Here is a 20,426-nt window from a genome sequence, read left to right on the forward strand (position 1 = left end):
TTTCATAATCTTGGACTCAAGACTATTTTTAAAAAGACATTTAAGCTGGGCGTGGTGGCGCACATCTGTAATCCCAGCACTCAGGAGGCTGAGGCAGGACTGTTGCGAGTTCAAGACCATCCTGGGCTACAAAGTGAGCTCAAGGCTGGCCTGAATTGCACAGCAAGACCCTGTCTCAAAAAGACAAAAAAAAAAAAAAAAAAGACATTTAAAAGAATAGTACCTGGAGTAGAAATTGACAGGCCTTTGGGAGGCTACAGGAGCAAGAGCCAAAGTTTGAAGCCAGCCTGGGCTCCATGTGAGACCCCTGCTCAACGCTGATGAGATTGCTAGGCTCTCTGCAGCATTTAAAAAGACTTACATGACAGAAGTACCACATGAGTTAAAAAAAAAAAGGCCTTGGAAAAGATACAGCATACAAATCAAAGATTAGTTACCAAAATAACATAAAGAATTTTTTAAAATTCCAGTAAGAGCTGGGCATGGTGGTGCACACCTGTAATCCTAGCACTCTGGGAGCCTGAGGCAGGAGGATCCTGAGGTTTCAGCACAGCCTGGGCAGTTTAATGACTTGGCAAGACCCTGTTTTAAAATAGCAAAAGAGTTGGGGCTGCAGAGGCCCTGGGTTCAATCCCGTTACCCCTGCCCCCAAATTCCAGTAGGAAACTGAACACAGGAAAGGCGCTTTGCTAAGGAGCAATGGCTGGCCGACAGGTGGGGAGCTCGGACCGGTTCACTGTCGTCACTCATTTCCTGGAGGTGGTCGGGGCAGGAAGCCTGACACCATCAAGGGCAGCGCAGCCGTGTGGGGCGGGAGCCATGAGGTGCTTTGGAGACCGATTGGACAGCTTCCTCTCTCCCATTTCTTCCTGGTACTGGGGATTGAACCCGGGGTCTTCACACTCAGCTACATCCTGAGCTCTTCTTGTTTTACTTTTTCCATTCTGAGACAAGGTCACACTAAGTTGCCCAGGCTGAGTTCACAACTGCAATCCTCCTGCCTCAGCTGCTCTGCGTGCTGAGATGACTGGTGTGCGCCACCGTGCTGGCCCAACTGGGCAGTTGTGAGTAAAAGTGAAACTTAATGCTGTGGGACTCAGAATTTTCCCATCTAGATCCGGGTATGTTGGAGGCCTGCACATGTACTGCACACAGGCGTGTGTGTGCTTGTGCATGTGAAGGAAGAGGCCCAGAGGCCAGGCACGCGGTGCCTCTGGGAGGCCGAGGCTGGGGCATCCCAAGTGTGAACCCAGCCTGGCCAACTCAGTGACTCACGGAGACCCAGTCTTGGGATTTTATAAAAGCAGGGCCGAGCATTTAGCTCAGTGGGAAGCCCCTAGATTTGATGCCCAGCATGGCAGGTAAAGAAATACGAGGGTACATATGTATATGTGGGACTTCTTTCAGGGGCATAGTTCATCGAAAACAAAACAATGAATAAAGTACAAACGGAACAGCACAAGTTATAATTACCTTCTGTAAAACTTTTGAAGGAATAGAACAGCATTTCCCTGTATGACATGGAACCTGTGGCTTTTGGGTTTGGTTTTTTGCTTGTTTGTTTTGGATTTTTTAGTCTTTTGAGATAAAGTCTCACTATGTAATTCAGGCTGGCCTTGAACTTACTTTGTAGCCCCGTATAGCTTTGAACTCACTGTGATCCTCCTGCCTCAGTTTCGAGTGCTGGAATGTTATGTGCCACCATGTCCAGCTGGCTACCTCTTGCTTCTTGGTGACCTAAAACTTCTGTTGTAAGAGCACTGCAAGTGTGGTTTGTTTTGGATTTTGTTTGGTTTGGGTTTTCTTTTTTTTTTTTCTTTGAGATAGGGTCTTGCCATGTAGTTGAGGCTGGTAGCATTCAGGAGGGCAAAGCAGGAAGGATTGCCCTGAGTTTGAGGCTAGCTCGGGAGACTTAGTGAGTTCAAGACCAGCCTAAAGTACTTGACATCAGCCTAGGCTACATAGCAAGAATCAATCTCAAAAAAAAAAATCACAACAAAATGATAATATACTATTTGGCTGGTTGTAAACAAACAGTGTGAGGCGATTAAAGCTGGATTTGGAGTGGAAGCCACCCAGAGTCACACGGCCAGTTCTGCCCACTGCCAGCTTAGGACTATGAGTAAAGTTTCCCTGTCTGAGACCACTTCCTGTGTGTCCTGGGAGCACGAGTCCTCAGCACACGCGGTGTTCTCCAAAGCCCTGAGCACCACCTCTGGCCACTAGAAACGTAACCTTCCCTAAAGGGATGGAGGACAGAGAGCTGGTTGCTCCACTCTCGTGGCTGACGTCCCTCTGGACTCGGGCAAACCTCGCTGGGCCTCCCTGTGTCGCAGCTCCAGGGCCCAGTGCTGTGGCCCACAGAGGCGAGGATCGGGCAGGGGATGGGAACCCGGGGCTCTGCCTCCCCACTTCCGGTCCCCCTTGAGGGGGCACAGCCTGGCTTCTGCATGGACTGGGAGGCTGGGTCTCCTTGGCCCTGCCCGGTGACCATGGGGGCTGGAGATTCCCTTGCTGGCTGTCTCGGTGATGGGAGAACTTTTCACTTCTTGGGCCTTGGCTCCTATGTGGTGGTTTTATAAATGTTCATTTACACTTAATCAAATAAAGTTGATTGAGTGACATTTTTAATGCTGGCTGTTTAACCCAGGGCCTTGCCACATGCTGAGCTATATCTGCAGCCAGAACAAATGATTGGAGAGTGTGACTTCCTGTCCCGCTGGCCTGGAGACCTGGGTGCCTCTGTGATCCGTGTTATATATGCAGTGGCACAGCCGCTTGCATACAGCATGTGTTGTGATGACACGGTGGCTTAAAGTGAAAATGTGTGGGGTAGGGTGTAGTGGTACGGCGCCTGTGATTTTGGCACTCAGGAGGCTGAGACAGGAGGATCACTGAGAGTTTAAGGCCAGTGTGGGCTACATAGTAAGACTCTGATTGACAGGACCCTTACCTCATCAACTATTTCTACTTTGTTTTTTGGCTGTGAGAGGACAGGCATGTACCACACCTGGCTTAAATGGCAGTGCTTCCTATAAAAATAATGTTTGATTTTTTTTCTACTTATAAATTAGTCCATGAGCACTATTAGAAATGTAGACAATACAGAAAAATATAAAGAAAAGTGACTACTCACATTTCCATCAGCTCCGACCTTTTCATGGCTTTGTGAATTCAAGTCTTTGCTAATTAAGCAAGTGCATAGGCCTTCAGTTCTTTTTTTTAACGAACTCCAATCTGTTGGTGTAGTGTGGATTCTGTTCTTTGCGCCGATGCTGCTTTCTTGGTGACATTCCCCCACTAGGAGGCCTTAGCGTGGAGGCGGCCGCTGGATCAGGCGTGTGCAGCACCCAGCCTTGTTTATGTGACTAGGCTGACCCTGTGTTTCCCCCTTCCCCGCTACTGGGGCTGGCGAAGCCCTTGTGTTAACCCAGTTCTTGGAAAACACAGACCACAAGGAGCTGTGGTGCCGTTGTGATGGTTTTAAACATTCATCCAAACCCTGTTCTTAATGGCTTGATGTCATCAAATGGAGTGCAGGTGTAGGGTAGAAAAGCACGGTCGGGCAGTGGACTGCGAGTGCAGATAGAATCTGCTGGAAGGTGACAGTCGAAACGTTTTCTCCAAAACAACTAGAAAGCACACGTGGTGGGGACAGCGTGAGCTTGAGAAGTACCCAGCAGGCTTGTTTCCGCTGCGGAGCGCCCACACACTGGACAGGGTGGAAGCAGCGTCGCAGCCGGTCTCCCTGCAGTGACTGCGCAGGCTTGCTGAGTTCCTGCAGCGCCTTGCCTGGGTGCTGCCCCTGGGAGAGCCGCGGTGTCGCCGCCTCATTTTCTCCAAGGCTGCTTCTCAGACTTCTCCAGTCCTGCGCAGGAGGGGCTGAGAGCGTCAGCTCTCTGGGTTTTTTCCATTGAGTGGCTCCCTGCGGCCTCCAGCGTCCTGGCTGGCTGTGCTCCCTGCTCGCTGTGGGAGCATAGCTTTGCTCCAGGCCTCTCTGTCCCACTGGGAAGCCAAGCCCAGCACCTAGGTTTTAAATGCACAGTTCCAGTGCCCAAGAAAATAAGGGGAATTCTCAGAGGCCAAGAAAAGGAAGATAAGAGTTGAAACCCAGCAGGTTAAGGAAGGGTGAGGCCAGGGCTGCCCTGAGGCATCGTGGAAACTTGGACGCTGGAGGTGGATTTTGAACAGATGCCCAGGGCAGATGGGGGAAGGGGGCTCGCAGCATCCTTTCCCTCTGCCTGCCTGCCCAGAAGCATGCTGTAGCTCTGCGGGGAATGTGGGCATGGGTGCAGTGAGCTTGTTCCTGTTACAGGTCTGATTCATGGCCTTTTAAAAGAATTCTTTATTTTTAAAATGTTTTTTGAGATGGGCTCGCTATGCAGTTCAGGCTGGCCTCAGACTCACTGTGATCCTCCTGCCTCAGCTTCCCAAGTGCTAGGATTACAGGCGTGCATCATCATGCCCAGTTTTCAGCCTTTTTTTTACTGGTCTCTGGTGTTTGCATTAGTCTACGTCTGATGTCTAGGAGATTCCACATTTAGAAATAAAATTACAGCTCACTCAGACAGGCTGCAGACTTACTGATGGCATTGCAAGTTAGGGAAATGGGTCTCCGTCATTTCCAAGAGTGCCAGGTGTCTCCAGGCAGGCCCAGGTGTGCGGTGTGGATGGCAGTATGGCAGGGATGGTCTGCCCCACACTGCAGTTTCCCCCGAATGTAGCATCCCGCCCTGCTCTGGCTCCACTTTAGTCACTGGGATTGCTTCTGCATAAGGCTTTGTTCCCTGAAAACCCCTCATCTATACCATTTTCTTAAGGTACAGTGAACCTTTCTAAAAAATTACAGGCTGGAAAATTCCCGTGTGGGTACAGCCTTGCTCTGCAGCGCTCTCCCTCCACCCACCTGCACACATGGCCCGCTGGACGCGGCCTGGTGCTCCGGGAGGTCCGTCTGCCTTGGAGTCCCGCCGACTGGCCTTGGGCATGTCCAGAACCCACGGGGGTACCTGGGCGAGCCCTGCCTGTCGTGCATTCCTCCCTAGACCTTTGCTGTTCAGAGCTGCCGCCTGCAGCTTTTGGGGAGAGGGGCTGCTGTGGCTGCGAGCATCACTGAGCACAGGGAAGTGTCCCCGCTCCCCCCTGCAGGAGCACGACACTGCTGTGGTTCAGGTGGGTGAAGGGCTTAAGCAGCAGACAAGAAGTTGACTCCGTACCCTACTGCTCATCTCTTCAGGATGACGTGAGGCACAAGGTGCATCTGAACACCTTCGGGTTCTTCAAGGACGGCTACATGCAGGTGAAGGTCAGCAGCCTCTCCGTGAACAATCCCACTGGGGTCATGGACAAAGACACCATTGTAAGTGTCTCCAAGCCAGCAGTGCCGCTTCGCTTGGCTTCGGGAAAGCCCCCCTCCCCTAGGGTGAAGCACCGGAAGAGGGAGAAAATGTGGTTTTTTGTTGTTGTTGTTTGTTTTTCATTTTTTTCCCCCGGTACCAGGAATCGAACTCACAACCTTGCACTTGCCAAGCAGGTGCTGTGCCACTGAGCTAAATCCCCACTCCCTAGAAAACGCGTTTGTGAGGACCAAAATGCATAGTAGACATCAGTTGGTTTCCCCTTTTTTTTCCCCTTTGGGTTTTGAAGACAAGGTCTCGCTATGTAGTCCAGGCTTGGCTTGAACTCACGGCGTGGAACTTGTGGCAAGCAGTCCTCCTGGGTCAGCTTCCTGAGTGCTGAGTATGCCACCGCGCCTGGCTTTTTTTTTAAAGTTAGTTTTACTTTTAACACAAGTTGTTAAAATCTAATAATTAGTGATTTTACCTGAGCACCCGTTGCCGTGTTACAAGATGAATGCTAAGAACCCTGGGAGGAAGCCAGGCCCACAGCACCCGCTTTCTGGCTGAGTGAGAAAGGTGGGGGTGGTCGTACAGGTATTTGTCTCTCCTTCTTACCTACCCCAGATCGGGTTCAGCCTGGACCGCGCGAAGAACGATGGCTTTTCTTCTTACCTGGTAAGTGTTGGGCGGCCTGGCCACGGTCAGCCCTGGAGCTGGACCCTGGGTGGGTGCTTTCCTTGGGGTGGCGAAGCCCAGGCCTCAGCCTCGTGGGAATGTGAGGTGAAGGTGACCAACGACCTGCTCTCCCTTCTCAGGGGGAGGATGTGAACTACTGCATTTTACAGAAACAGTCTGTCTCCGTCACCGTCCTAATCCTAGACATCTCCAGAAGTGAGTAAGTAATTCCCCTGTCCCTTCGGGGCCCGCCCAGAGCACAGCTGGGGTATCGTGTTGCGCATGGCTGCCCTGGGTGTCTGCGAGGGCCAGGGCCCGCCCTGCGAGCCGGCTGCGAGACGCGAGGAGGCGGAGTCCTGGGGCTGTCCCCCAGGAACCTGTGGGCAGCCTGGTGGGCAGCCTGGTGGGGCCAGGCAGGGCGGGGTGTACAGCCTGGAGGGGAGGCTCTGGCCTGGGCAGGGAGCAGGCAGTGCCAGGCAGCCGAGCTCAGAACAGAGTGGCAGCGGGCAGCTGGACCCTCGTCCTGCTTGCCTCACAGTGACGGGAGTGGGAGCCACGCCTTTGCAACCGAGGCCCAGGCTCCGTCCGGCTCTGTGGCACCGAGGGGGAGAAGAGATCATCTTGATGAGGTCCCCGCAGTGCAGTCTTTAAACACTGCACGGGCCAACTGGGCTTGGTGTCGCAGCTCAGGGCGTCCAGCCTTGTGCTGAGCTGCTGCTACAGGTGCCTTGGGAGGCGTTCAGGGAGCTGCTGTGAGCCCAGGACGGGCTGTGCCCCACAGCCGCCTCGTTCTCCACGGTCACCTCGGTTTCCTCTAAGCCAGTTGAGTGTGGTTGTCTCGTGCTGCTTAGGGACCGTTGGCAGTCAGTGTCAGGGCTAGATGTCAGCGTGAGGGCAGGTGTGGGGACAGGCCACAGCAGTGGCTGAAGGCGGCGGGTGGGGAGCAGTGCTTTTCCTGCTGCTCTGCCCACCTCCTCTATACCGCTGTCTTCAGGCAGGTGTCCCCAGGCAGGGGCAGATGGCTCTGCTTCCCTGTTCCATGCAGCCATTCGGCCAGGGGAGTGAAAGAACCTGCCCTTGCGGGAGGGGGAGCCCAGCCTGATGGTGCCAGCTTTGGTCCCAAGGCCGCTCAGGCATGGGGACTGTCACCACTCCCTGCAGCCTTGGCAGGCTGAAGCAGCAGTGGCTTGGGCCACGGGAAGAGCAGAGTGGCCCTCAGTGCCCCGGATGGCACCGTGATTACTTTCTCTGTTCCCTTGTGCAATGTGCCAAGCAGGTTAGGGTATGTGGGTGAAGTGGGCCCAGCAGTCATGTGGTGGCAAAGAACCCTGGCTTTAGGGGAAATTCAGGACCCCCAGGCTCCTTCTTAATGGTGAGGGTCCCAGCCTGGCCGAGGCGCCCAGCCGCTCTCTGCCCTGCACTCCTGCCCGTGAGCGAGCTCCAGTCCTTTGGGCCTGGTCTCGGGTCTGCAGGAGACAGGTGCAGGTTGACCTGCTGTATCAAGGGAATGGGTGATGAAGCTGCCGCAGGCTTACGCCAGAGCGCTGCTGTGAGCTTTCCTTCCCTGCTCTCACTTGACTGCAGAGTGAAAATCAGGTCCCCGCCGGAAGCTGGCACCCAGCTGCCCAAGATCATCTTAGGCAAGGATGAGAAAGTCCTTGCGCAGAGCCAAGGGCCCGACGTGAGCCCTGTGTCCACGTCCGCGTCTGCATCCGCGTCTGCATCCGAGTCCGGCGGCAACCAGACTCAGAAAGCACAAGGTGAGCAGCTGATGCGACCGCCATCAGACACCTGCTTGGTAGGTGTCCATTTCCCAGTCAGAGAGAGTAGGGTCTCTTGTCTTCATTTTGGAGCTCCGACAAAAGCGCGTAACCTAAGCCGGGCGTGGTGGCGCACATCTGTAATCCCAGCACTCGGGAGGCTGAGGCAAGAGGATTGCTGCAAGTTCAAGGCCAGCCTGGGCTACAAAGTGAGCTCAAGGCCAGCCTGAACTGCACAGCGAGACCCTGTCTCAAAAAGACACACACATACATGCAAAAAAGTGCATAACCCTCAAGAAGGTGTAGAGAGTGAAAGTGCAGTCTTCTCCCCTCCTCCCCAGGTGAGTTTTAGTGATCTGGTCTCCCTTTCAGCTTGTGCCCTAAATCTAGAAATTAACTTTTTAAAACTCATTGTCATAAGCCGGGCGTGGCGGTGCATACCTGTAATCTGAGCACTCGGGAGGCTGTGGCAGGAGGATGGTTGTGAGTTCAAGACCAGCCTGGGCTACAAAGTGAGCTCAAGGCCAGCCTGAACTGCATAGTGAGACCCTGTCTCCAAAAGACGAAAAAATAAGAAAATAAAAATAAATAAAACTCATCATCTTGTCTACACTTTTCCGTCTGGGCTGCTCCCTGATTGTCACATGCTTCTCACATATTGAACGTCCCGTGAGCACACTCATGATGGGCCGTGATTCCTGTCTCGCTTTCATGAGGCTCTGAACCACCAGTGGCACGTGCACTGTTGCATGCCGCCCGGTGGGACAGTCCTGTGTGTGCCGCCGGTGGTTCAAACCGGCAGGAGCAGCTTCCACCAGTTACTCACGCTTTGTGTTGGGGAGGCACACTTCCGTCTCCAGGGTGTTACCAACATTGTAGCTTTGTAGTTTTTCTTTCCCCCTCCTTCCCTCCATTCCTCCTTTTTCTTCTTTCTTTTGCGGGAAATTGAACCCAGGGCCTTCACATTAAGCTGTATCCACAGGTCTTTTTTTATTTCTTGCTTTGGTACTGGATATCACTAAGTGTCCAGATTGGGTTTGAGCTTATCGTCCTCCTGCCTCAGCCTCCTAGAGTGCTGGGATGACCAGACCTGTGCTGCCACACCTGGCTTAAAATTCTTCAAATGCAGAAACTTTCCGTTGTGAGACTTTCCTTAGGATTGGTTTCTTGAATTGCTGATTTAAAGCCTATGAATGTTTTTGAGGATGTTAACAGATCTTTTTAAATTCCTTTACCAATGACTTGGGTGAATTTATACCTCCATCGGAAATATGTAGGAATAGTACACACATTGCTATATCCTAACCAATACTGGGTATTTACTTTTTAAAGAAGGTCCTAAAGTGCTGAGCATGGTGGTGGATGCCGGTGGTGCCAGCTGCTCAGCAGGCTGAGGCAGGCGGATTACTTGAGCACAGGCTGGGCAACATAATGAGGCCCTCTTTCAAAAACAAAAGAAAAAAAAAATCCTAGAATGAAAGGTACAAACAGTGTTCTTGTTTCTGTACTGACTCTTGTTACTGACTGGGGCTGCTCTTCCTCTTTCCTGTGTGGCGACGTGGATTGAGCCAGGGCTTTCTCGCTGAGCTGCCCAGCTGCTCCTGTGCTGAGCAATCGTTTACACTGGCCCCTCTTTCGTGAACTGTCAGGTCCACCTGAGGATTATTTCGACGTTTTCCTCTCCATTTGTGAAACTCGAGCCAAGCTAAAACTGCACAGAGGGACCCCTTTGTGGGGTGGCGAAGCCAGGTCTTCACGCTGACCCTCTCGTTGGCCCCTCGTTGCCCTCATAACCGTTCCCTGGTTGGGAGAATACTCCAGCCCTCCCGCTTCCTGCAGAGAGCTCACTAGGAAAGTGTGGCCCAGCCGAGCGCTGGGTTGGACAGCGAGGCTGCATTTCCTCTTCCCTGCGAGGACCGAGGCCCAGGCCCGGCTGTCCCTGAGCCCTGACTGGCCCGGCATGCTTGTGGTGGTGGGGAGAGGCGTGCCGGGCCTCGGGGGTGGCTCGGGAGAAGCATTTGCCCAGCACGCACCGGGCCCTGGCTCAGGCTCTGGCGCCACACACAAAACTACACACAACTACACACACACTAATATTACTGGCTTTCCATGTTCCATGTGTGTAAGTAAATCTCATGTGTTGTCTATTCTTTAGACATTCATCTCTTTGCAAACCTGATCTCATAGAAAGTAAGGGAGCAATTCCAGCGCAGTTTCTTCCGGAACACGCTCTGGACCATCCACTTAGCAGCTCCCTGCTGGCTCTCGCAGTTGTTAATTTGATAACGTTGAACACGTTTCCATTGGCTGCTTCTGCAGCTCAGGAATTGTTGGCGCCCTGAGGAGCGGGCAGCTGCACAATTTGTTTGCTTGTTTGTTTGTTTGTTTGAACACGTTCACAACGGGACCAGAATTCATGTCTCACTGCCAGGGCCCTCTGAGCCACTGATGGTGCAAGCACAACCGTCCCCTCAGGCAGCCTGGGACAGTCACACGTGGGCCACTGTGCTTCAGGTGTCCAGCAGGACAGTTGTGCATTTATCACAGTGGTTCAAGGCGGCAGGAACGTGTTAGACGTCACGGTAGACAAGCTGGGGCCTCGTCAGCCGGCCGTGACACGCATGGTGTGTGAGCCGAGCCGTGCAGTGATAGCTCTTCGATGTTTATGCTTGCAGATGGCGGGAAGCCTAAGAGAAGCACGGTGGACACACAGGTAAGAACTCCTCGGCCGCCTGTGCCCGGCTCTCTTGGATACGCATGTGTGCTGTGGGCGTGTCCGGAGGTGTTTCCACGTATGCTGCGTGTGCACCTGTGTGTGTGTGCCGGACTGCAGGGAGCTGGCTGCTGTTTGGGGAGAAGCAGCCTCACTGGGCTGCACTCCCCGGCCGGGGCTCAGCTGGCTGCGGGGTGGCTGAGAATGCCCCCGCGGGCACGGGCACTGGGGTCCGCTCAGCTCAGGCCTGAAGTGGAAGGCAGCTCGCTGGCAGCAGAGAGCGATTGCTGACACAGCAGGAGGCTGTCTCCAGCTTGCGATTGGGGACTGTGATGCCAGTGTCTGTGGAGGACCACGGTCTGAACACCTGTGCAGGCACCTTGGAGGGGACCAGAGGGGACCACGTGGGGACTGGGCCCTAGAGGTGTCCAGGCTGGCTGGTGTGGGGGCCGTGGGGCCCTGGCGTTGGCTAGGGGACCTATGGGGGGGGTGGTGTGCGAGGGGCGGAGAGGGAGAGGGCGGGGAGTGACCTGCTCGCTGGTGGGTTTGCAGAGAAGCGAGTGAGGAAGTAGTAAAGCCGGAGAAGCAGAGTTCTGGTTGGAAGTAGCTTGCTTTTTGCCCTGAGGAGGTGTCAAAGTAGCAAGGTTTAGTTTGGGTCTGTTTTCCTCAGCGCGGGTAAAGTAGCGCTGACCCCCCTGCGCTGCACAGGTGTGCGGTGGTGGTCAGCGTGGTGAGTGCGCCCCAACAGCTGCTGGTGCCCACGTTGTGTAGGTGGGTCTGCAGAGCCTGCTGTGAGTGAACTTGCACCGTGCAGACGGGCCTCTTCCGTCCCCAGTCAGCACGGTCCCCTTGAGCGCGTCCGTGCTGTCAGCGGTCCGTCTTCCCACTGCTTGGCCTGAGTCTGCGGTGTCCGGCATGCATGGCTGCCTGGTGAGCGTCCCTGGTCCCACTGCAGCTGGAAGGGCCAGGCAGGCGGGAGCCAGGGAAGAAGAGCTGGGGAGAGGAGCTTCAGGCCTACCTCGGAAGGATGGGCGATTTTCCTTTCAGAGCAGCTGTAGGGTTTTGGAAGAAATGTGGCTTTGTCCGGCGTGGTGGTGCACACCCGTGATCCCAGCACTTGGGAGGCTGAGGCAGGTGGATTACTGTGAGTTGCAGGCTAGCCTGGGCTACGTAAGGGAGTTTAAGGCCAACCTGCATAGCGAGGCCCTGTCTCAAAAAAAAAAAAAAAAAAAAGATATGGGTTTATTTATTTATTTATTTAGTCTTTTTGAGATAGGGTCTCGCTATGCAATTCAGGCTGACCTTGAGCTCACTTTGTAGCCCAGACTGGCCTCGAACTCGCAATGATCCTCCTGCCTCAGCCTCCCGAGTGCTGGGATGGCAGGCGTGCGCCACTACACCCGGCCGTGGATTTAAAGTTTAATTGTAATGAGTGTATTGTTTCTGCCCTGCAGCATCACCCTAAAGCAGATTGTCATTTTTTAGGCACCGGGGGAGAAATCCTTTTCCATTCATAAGGACTCCGGGGCAGTGTCATTTCAGGTACGTGTTTTCCTGGAGTAAAGTCGCAGAGACTTTCCTGAGTTTCTGAACGGGGGCGGCTTAGTCTGCAGCAGTCCCTGGGTGAGATGCCAGCAAGGCGGGCGGCGCTGTCGCTCCCTGCTCATCACCAGTGCCTTGCTGAGTGTCCAGGGCCCAGGCCAGGTCTGGTGGCCGTTGTGTGCCAGCCCAGCCCCGCGCCTCGCGTGCCCTGTGCGGAATCACACAGTTGGTCTCCCAGAAGGATTTCGGGCTGACGGGGCGCTGTAGTTCAGGGAGTTCACAGAGCCCCCGCCCCGGCGCAGTCCCTGTCCCATCCTTGCAGTGCCAGCCCAGGACCGGGCTACTGGCTGGTCTCGGAGCTGTGGCCTGCCCAGGTGGCCCTTGGCAGCCCAGTGTCGCATCTCCCCGTGGAGCACGGTGGGGCTGTCTCAGAGCTGTGGCTGTGGAGCTCTGTCCATGTTGCTGTAAATGGGTAACGTGGGACAGCGACGGGCTCTTTCTCCTGGAGGTTCGTGGCCTGAGGTGGCGCCTGGGCAGCGCAGTGCCCGTGGCATGATCGTGGTGCAGACGCGTGGCTGTGGCCCCGCTCCGGGAGGATGCTATGTTTCTCTCCTTCTCTCTCACGTTCTCGCAGAGCCCGCCCACTCCCACTGCCCGTACTGTCAGCGGAGATAGTGTGCTCATTTAACGCTGCTGGTCTGGGTTCACTTCTTGGCCACTGTTTCCGGTGCCACCATCAGGGAGAACACCCGACAGTGAGCGGGAGCTCGCGGTGCGCATCGGCTCAGGGTCCCCGGCGGTGTCCCATCTGTCACCAGCCTCTGGTGCCCACGTGGCCTGGCCCTGTCGTCTCCCTGACCCCAGCTCCTGTCCTTTCCCTGCCCACTCTGCTTCCGCCCTGTGGGCCAGTGAGCCCTTCCTGCCGTGCCCTGGCTGTGCGCCCGGCCGCAGTCCTGTGCGCTTTCCAGCTGGCGCCGCCCTCAGCCCCTGGCGCTCCGCCCTCCGACCTGCTGCTCAGGGCCTGGCTCTCCAACCTTGGTATTGCTGTAGACGTCCCCTGAGTCTTACTTTTAGTGTAAAAGTTAATGTTTAGAACAGTGTCTTTTTCTCTAACCGAGTGGACAGAAATACATGCTCTCACATTTACAGGCATGATTTGGGGCATAGCTTAAGAGATTAATAATTTCAGCCAAGTGTCTAGTCATTTATTTATCTTTTCTTGGCATGTGTCTCTTACTTTTTTCTCTTGTGAGGTACAGTGTCTACTTGAAAGAATACATAGTACTTACAGAGTAGAACAGATCACTATGAGGAGTCACCCTGTAACCATCTCGGCACAGGCAATAGAGCACTGCTGGCAACTCAGGGCCGCCCCCCATGCTACTGTAACCCCCTCATAAACAGCGCCATTGTGCCTGATGTGCGAGCGCACACCTGCATCCCAGTGCTGGGGAGGCCGAGTCAGGAGGATCCCAAGTGCAAAGCCAGCCCACCCTGCATGGCTAGTAAAGCCAGCCTGGACTTATTTCACAGTAAGACCCTGTTGCAAAACAAAACAGCCATCGCTATTATGTTTGGGCTTTTCTTTTTAGTTTATTGAGGGTGCATTTAAAGCCCTAAACAGTGTAAGACAGATTTCTTTTTATTGCTAGAACTTTTTGCTGATAGTGAAGTGTTCTTAGAATTGACCAAGGAGTTGTATTCTCTGATAGTGTACATATATTGTTTTAGTTTAAACTTCATTTGAACCCATAAAATGTATGAAAAACAAAAAATATAGAAAATGAAACTTTTATGGGCTGGGGATTTAGCTCAATGGCACCTGCCTGGCAAGTGCAAGGTCGTGAGTTCAATTCCTGGTACCAGAAAAAAAAAAAAGAAAATGAAACTTTTGTTACTATTGCCTAAAATGATGGGTGTAAATTTGGATGAAGTGGTATTAGTCTTTTTCAGTAATAAGGTGAACCTCCTTTTTTGATGTTGTTGAGGCAGGGTCTTGCTATGCAGTTCAGGTTGGCCCTGGACTCTGTAGAGCCCAGGGTGGTCTGGAACTTGCAGTGCTCCTCCTGCCTCAGCCTCCCGAGTCCTGAGATTACAAGTGTGCGCCACCATGCCTGGTGTTTCTTATTCAAGGGTATTTTTTACCTGAAGGACAAAATAACATGTTCACTTGAAAAGTAGGTAACTGCATCTTAGATCATCTGGCAGACTCCACTGAAAGCCACCACAGACATGCTGAGCTATGACAAAGCTAGCGTAGCACAGCGGCGACCATAGACTCAAGTGTGGGTGGAAGGTGTTCGCTGTACAGTTCCATCTGCTCACTCGTCTGTGTGCTTGAACACTGTTACAAAATATTGGGAGGGTATGATAGAATAAGGAAACATCCATTTAAACTCTGCTTTGGGAGAATTTGATTAAATAGTCTATTTTCTTCTGTCCATTAATTCATAACTTACATCTAAGTTTTAAAAATTAGCAGAGGTATTCCAGGCATGGTGGCATATACCTGTAATCCCAGCACTCGGGAGGCCGAGGCAGGAGGATCCTTGCGAGTTCAAGACCAGCCTGGGCTACAGAGTGAACTCAAGGCCAGCCTGAATTGCATAGCCAGACCCTGTCTCAAAAAGACAAAAAAAAAAAAAAATTTAGCAGAGGTAATGCTCGGCATGGTGGTGCATGCTTATAATGCTGGCACTCAGGAGGCTGAGGCAGGCGGATTACAGTGAGGTGGAGGCCAGGCTGAGCTACATATCCAGACCCTGTCTCAAAAAAAAACCCAAAAAACAAAGAAAAGAAAAACAAATCAACAGAGGAGTTGAGTACCCTTAAATGTTTTTCTTCTCTTTCAGTTTTCCTTTAACATCAGCACTGATGATCAAGAAGGACTTTACAGTCTTTATTTCCATAAATGCTCTAAAACTGAGGGGCAGTCGAGTGACAAGTTTTCATTCAGCCTTGATGTAAGTACCATGTGGGGACTGTAATGGGGGGATTTGCCAGTGCAAAATTCCAGACGTCTGTCTTTCTGTAAGAATAATTGTGGACAACCAGTTCAGGACCCCTCCTCTCAGGAGCTATTCCTACCCACATTCCTGTTTCCTATTATTTTTTACCAGTACATTTTCCTACTTCTAAAAAAAACAAAAAAAAGGAATAGTTGTTTTCAACTGGATGTGGGGGTTATGCACTCATAATTCTAACACTCTGGGAGGGTGAGGCAGGAGGATCTCAAATTCAAGGCCAGCTCAGGCAATTTAGAGAATTAGCAGGACCCTGTCTCATAGTAAAAAAGGGCAGGGATGTAGCTCAGGGCGAAGGCCCTTGAGTACCACCAAAAAAAGTCCTTGTTTTTTGGTGCTGGGCATTGAACCCAGGGCTTTGCGCCTGCTAGACCAGCACCCTACCGCTGAGCTACAGACACTCCCGTCCACCGAGAACAGGTTTCAGAAACACTTCCGGAAGAGAAAAACGGGGCTGGGGCCGCTCTGAGCCAGTGGAGGGACACATGGCCAGAGGCCCCACGTGGAGGAAAATCTGGAGCCACGCCGGCCCTGTTTCTCTTCCGCCTGTGCGTGGGGGCCGTGGCTTTCCCGCTGGGGCTCCAGCTCGGAGTGTAAAGCGCCCTCTCCCGGTGCTTTCAGATCGAGATCACCGAGAAGAACCCCGACAGCTACCTGTCCGCAGGGGAGATCCCGCTCCCCAAGCTCTACATCTGCATGGCCTTCTTCTTCTTCCTCTCTGGGACCTTCTGGATCCACATCCTTAGGAAACGACGGTGAGCTGCCTTCGGAGCCGTCTGCCACACGTGGAGGTGCCCTGGCCCCGTGTCACCTTCCACCCGGTTCTCTGCCCAGAGGGCTGAGCCCTAGGGCCCTGCTGTCCCCAGAGGCCTCTGTGTGCGGGCGCCGGTTCACGGCTCTTCCCAGGGAGGCTGAAGGTCTCGCTGCAGTCCCAGCAGAGACCCCATCATCGCAGGCCCCTGCGAACGCACCGGTGCCTTTCGGGGCTGCCCCTCTCACGAGGTCAGGGCCTCGGCCCTGCTGCCGGCTTGGAGTCTGGCTAATGCTCTCTGGCGACCTCCAGGACCCCTGGCCTCTTTAGAGCCCATTTGCCTGGCTCTGGGCCTTGGTTCAAAACCCAAGGCTGCGCCATGCTGTACAAGGTCCTTGGGGCAGCATGAATCCTCCGCCTCCTGCCAGCGAGTGCCTCCAAGCTGGTGGGCGTGGCTGGGTCGCAGCTCAGAGGAGAACGGGTTCTGCATGCTCTCCCAGCGCGCGGGCATGTGCGTCTCCTCGGCAGGCCTGTGATGCTGACGCTAGCAGGTGCAGTGGCCGCTACCTGTGTGTCCTGATGTCCTGCATGTCCGCCTGTGGGAAGGGCCCACGCGGTGATGAGGAGATCTGCTACACAGGAAGGGGGATCCCACACATGCAGGCTGTAAAGGATGTGGAGTGAGGGGCTGGGGATTTAGCTCATCGGCACAGCTCCTGCCTGGCAAGCGTGAGGTCCTGAGTTTGATTCCTGGTACCGGAAAAAAACAAAAAACAAACAAAAAGGATGTGGAGTGTTTTGAGAGAAACTTGCTTTTTAACTTTACTAGAAAAGTAGGAGCCACGCGTCGTAAGTGAGCTCCGTGACGTCCTGTCTGCCTTGCTTCACAGCAGCCTCCTTGCTCGGCTGGGAAGGTGGGACCGTGGTGAGCGCTGTGCCTCCCTCTCTGCACCTTTTATTTTCTCTGGTTCTTGGTCCGTATTTGTGGTTCTCAGGTTGCATCAGTGTCTTCACGCTGCGCGCCCTCCCAGCCCCTCCACCCTTTGGAGCTGGGGTCTCTCTAAGTTACCCGGGCTGGGCTTGAATATGCAATCCTCCTGCCTCAGCTTCCCAGAGCATGGGGATTACAGGCTTGTGCCGACACACTGGCTCAGCTAAGCTCTTTGATCCTTGAATCTGTGTGGTTCCTCCAGCTGAGAGAGCCTTGCAAATCAGGATGTTATGCAAATAAAAGAGCTTACCCACCAGGTGTTGAGGGCTGTTTGAATCTTGTACTTGGTGATGGCAGAGTCCTTGTCACTGGCTCCCCGGTGGGAAGCTGTGGCACAGTTGCAGTGTGTGGCGAAGTGAGGCTTCCCGCTTTACGTGCATCCGGTTTGTAGCTTCTTGGCGACAGGTCCTCTCCACATCTGGTGGCACAGTTGAAGCACCTGGTGCTTTGCCAGGTGCCTGAGAGCCAGCTGTTAGGTTGGGGACTCGAGGGCCATAGGGCACAGGACCCCCCCCCCCCCGTGCCAAGCACACTTCTGAGGCTGGTGGCCCCTCAGAGCTGGAAGGACCGAGGGGCATTTGTCACCTAAGCTTATGGAGGCTGTGGAAGGGGACGTGAGACACGGCCGGCGTCGCCTGACAGAGCTGGGGCTTGCAGGGGCGCCTGCCAGGCTCCTTTCGGCCGAGTGTGGCGCGACTGGGAGGGAGATGGCCGGTGGCTTTGCCGTCCTGCTCTGTGTGCTCGGCTCGGCTCCTCTTCCGCAGCACGCTGGGGTGGAGGCGCCCCTTTCAGAAGAGCTCACTGTGGTGCAGAGACTGAGGCTGGGGGAGACCCAGTCTTTAAGGCCACGTCATCCGGCAGCCCAGCCTCCGTGCTTTCCACCACGTCCCCGCAGCCCACAAGTCAGCGTTGCCTGGGTGTGTGAGCGAGCGTGGCTCCCTGGCGTGCCGTAGTGACAGACGCCCGGCTTTGGCTTCTGTTCGGACCTGCAAGTGGTGGGCACAGGGACAGGAAGGTGCCCGAGACACCTGCCTGGAAGCCCCGCGCTCCCTCCCCCGCGTTTCCTGTCCCTCCCGCCGCCCTGCCAGCCGTGGGTGCCCCCGAGAGTGCTCAGCAGACAGCCTGGGTGTTCGTGGGTTCCCAGGGGTGCGGGCGGTGTCGCCTGTGTTTTGGGCGGATGGGACCCGAGCCGCCTGTGGGCGCTGTTCACACGGTAGTGTGCTGTCCCCGTCCAGCACCCCGCTCCCCGGCCGGAGCTGCCCCAGCCTCCCTCCCGCCTTGCCGACACCCTAGCCCCTCAGGAGCAGCCAGGAGGGCTGCGCGGGGCACGGCCTGCTCTCAGCCAGCTCTCGGCCTTCCAGTTTGCTTCAGGTTTGCCTTGCTCGCCCACGCCGGCCCCAGGACGCCGCCCGAGCAGAGTGCACGGCGCCGCGCGTCTTGCTGTCTGTGTTGGCCGTGAGCGCTTGTCAGCGCAGCGCGCGTCTGCCTGCGGCCCTCCACGGCGCCCCTCCCCGTCGGGTTTCGTCCTCTCGGCCTCTGCCGCAGTCGCCCAGCCCTCATCTGCCTGGCGCACTGGCGGTGTCCTGGTGTTAGGCGTGACTGTAGCGGCCATTGTTGGAAGGCTTTCACTTTAGTGGAGTGGCGCTGTCTAACTTTCTGGCTCTTCGGGCAGTGCCTTTGAAGTAGGCCTTCTCTGCTCCAGGGCCGCAAAGTGTCAGGACCGATGCCAGCGGATGGTCAGGAGTCCCGTAGGGGTAGAGAGGACCCTCCCTTTCCTCTGAGGGTTCAGGCTGGTGTCCCGGCAGTCGCTCAGCAGTCCGTCTCCCCAGCCGTGCGGTGTGGCGGCCCTCGCCCACGTCCATGTGCGTCACGTGCGTCCGCCCGCATTTGGACGCTCCTCTGGGCCGTGGGGCATCTATCTGAAAAGCGGACATTGCTGAGGCTGTGCAGAGTGCGCGGGTCTGACAGCGCCTTCCCCACTCTCTCAGCCTTCCTCTGCGCCCTTCTCTCTCCGTAACGCTCCTGTGCACCTGTGTCAGGGGAGGCGAGAGGCAAGGAGAGAGGGGCGACCTGGCCATCCCCCTCCCCGCCCGTCCCCTCACTGGCCGCGCCTCCTCACGCCCTCTTCCTGGGAGCTGCACTGCTGCGCACATCTGCCTGCCTCATTCCTGCGTGGTCCTGGGAGGAGGCCGCCTCGGGTTAGATGTCCACGTGGTCAGGACTCGAGCCATCGGGTCTCTGAATTGACCGCGTTCAGTCATCCGTCAGAGACTCCTCGGGACTCTACCTGGGACCACTGCTACTACAAAAATGCCGGGCCTGTGGCACACACCTGTGATCCCGCCGCCCAGGAGGCTGAGGCAGGAGGATCACAAGTTCAAAGCACCCCGGGATGCATAGTGAGCCATAGTGCCACCCTCGAGTGTGTAGCAGAAACTGGTCTCTCCATACACACGTACTTCCGCACCTGGTGTTTGTGCTTTGCCTCTGCGTCCTGCCTGCTTATGAGTTCATCGGTGCTTCTGCTGCCCTCTGGTGGACCTTCTTCTCATTCTCCTGTCTCTCTCTGTAGGAGTGAGGTGTTTAAGATCCACTGGCTGATGGCGGCCCTGCCCTTCACCAAGTCCCTTTCCTTGGTGTTCCACGCGGTGCGTAGGGGTGTGCCGAGTGTGCCATGTGCGGTGCTGTGTGGGAGGGAGAGCTGGGAGGGGGCGACAGAGACGCAGCCTTGGGGAGATGACCGCAGCCTCCCCTGGTGATGCTGGGCCCAAGGCAGCTTTGTGCTGCCGGGAGCCCGGGAGTTTTTCCCGAACACGGGTTCTTACTTCCTCTCCTCTGTTGTTCCTTGACAAGAGCGCCTCCCTGCTCAGGAGTTTCTGTGCCCTCACGTTGGCTGCATCCCCTCTCGCTCCTGCTGTTTGAGGCTCGGTATTAGCACGCCCCCCGCCCCCCTGAGAGAGTATTGATGCCATACAGATTGAGGCGCAAGAATTGACCCTTTAGGCATGGCTGTCATCCCAGCTACCTGGGAGGCCGAGGCAGGAGAGCAGCAGATTCAAATCCAGCCTGGGCAACTGAGACCTTGTCTCAATAAAATTTTTAAAAAGGGGCTGGGGATGTAACATAGTAGGAAAGCACCTGCCTAGCATAAAGACCCAGAGATCCAGTCCCAGCACTACCAAATACCCAACCAGAACAAAGCACAGTGAGCCTCAGCTGTATTCTGGACGACTGCTGCAGAGGCAGCACACTTGCCCGTGGGAGGCCATGCTTCCCCCACTGTGGATGCGCGAGGCGCGCAGCAGCCACCCTTGCTCCACTTCTTTTTTTTTTTTTTCTGGTCATTGAACCCAGGGCCTTCATGCTGAGCTCTGTCCCCAGCTCTGTTTATTATTTACTTTGAGACAGGGTCTGCTTAAGTTGTGCAGGTGGGACTCAAACTTGTGATCCTCCTGCCCCAGCCTCAGTGCTGGGATTACAGGCGAATGCCACCGAGTCCAGCTCAGCATGCAATTTAGAGAGAGTGAAAGGTGTATGCGTTGCTGTCACTCTGGGGTTCCCTGGGCGGGATTTGGGGCACCACTAAATCTCACCACTTTAGTAAAACTGCATTGGTGGCCTCAGGTATTTCT

General features: G+C 54.9%; 1 protein-coding gene across 1 annotated transcript in view; it reads left to right on the top strand.

Annotated features, from left to right (window-relative positions):
• Gpr107 (G protein-coupled receptor 107) overlaps window positions 1-20,426 on the top strand; it is a 56,903-nt gene that overhangs the window by 12,065 nt on the left and 24,412 nt on the right. The window contains exons 2-10 of the mRNA XM_005408338.2: window positions 5,237-5,359; window positions 5,964-6,014; window positions 6,155-6,234; window positions 7,599-7,774; window positions 10,450-10,487; window positions 11,973-12,029; window positions 14,882-14,992; window positions 15,674-15,807; window positions 19,367-19,442. Of these exons, the coding sequence (XP_005408395.1) occupies window positions 5,237-5,359; window positions 5,964-6,014; window positions 6,155-6,234; window positions 7,599-7,774; window positions 10,450-10,487; window positions 11,973-12,029; window positions 14,882-14,992; window positions 15,674-15,807; window positions 19,367-19,442 (846 nt within the window). The remainder of the gene's footprint in view (window positions 1-5,236; window positions 5,360-5,963; window positions 6,015-6,154; window positions 6,235-7,598; window positions 7,775-10,449; window positions 10,488-11,972; window positions 12,030-14,881; window positions 14,993-15,673; window positions 15,808-19,366; window positions 19,443-20,426) is intronic.

The sequence above is a fragment of the Chinchilla lanigera genome, unplaced genomic scaffold, assembly GCF_000276665.1.
Source record: "Chinchilla lanigera isolate Chin_1 unplaced genomic scaffold, ChiLan1.0 scaffold00112, whole genome shotgun sequence".
NCBI lineage: Eukaryota > Metazoa > Chordata > Mammalia > Rodentia > Chinchillidae > Chinchilla > Chinchilla lanigera.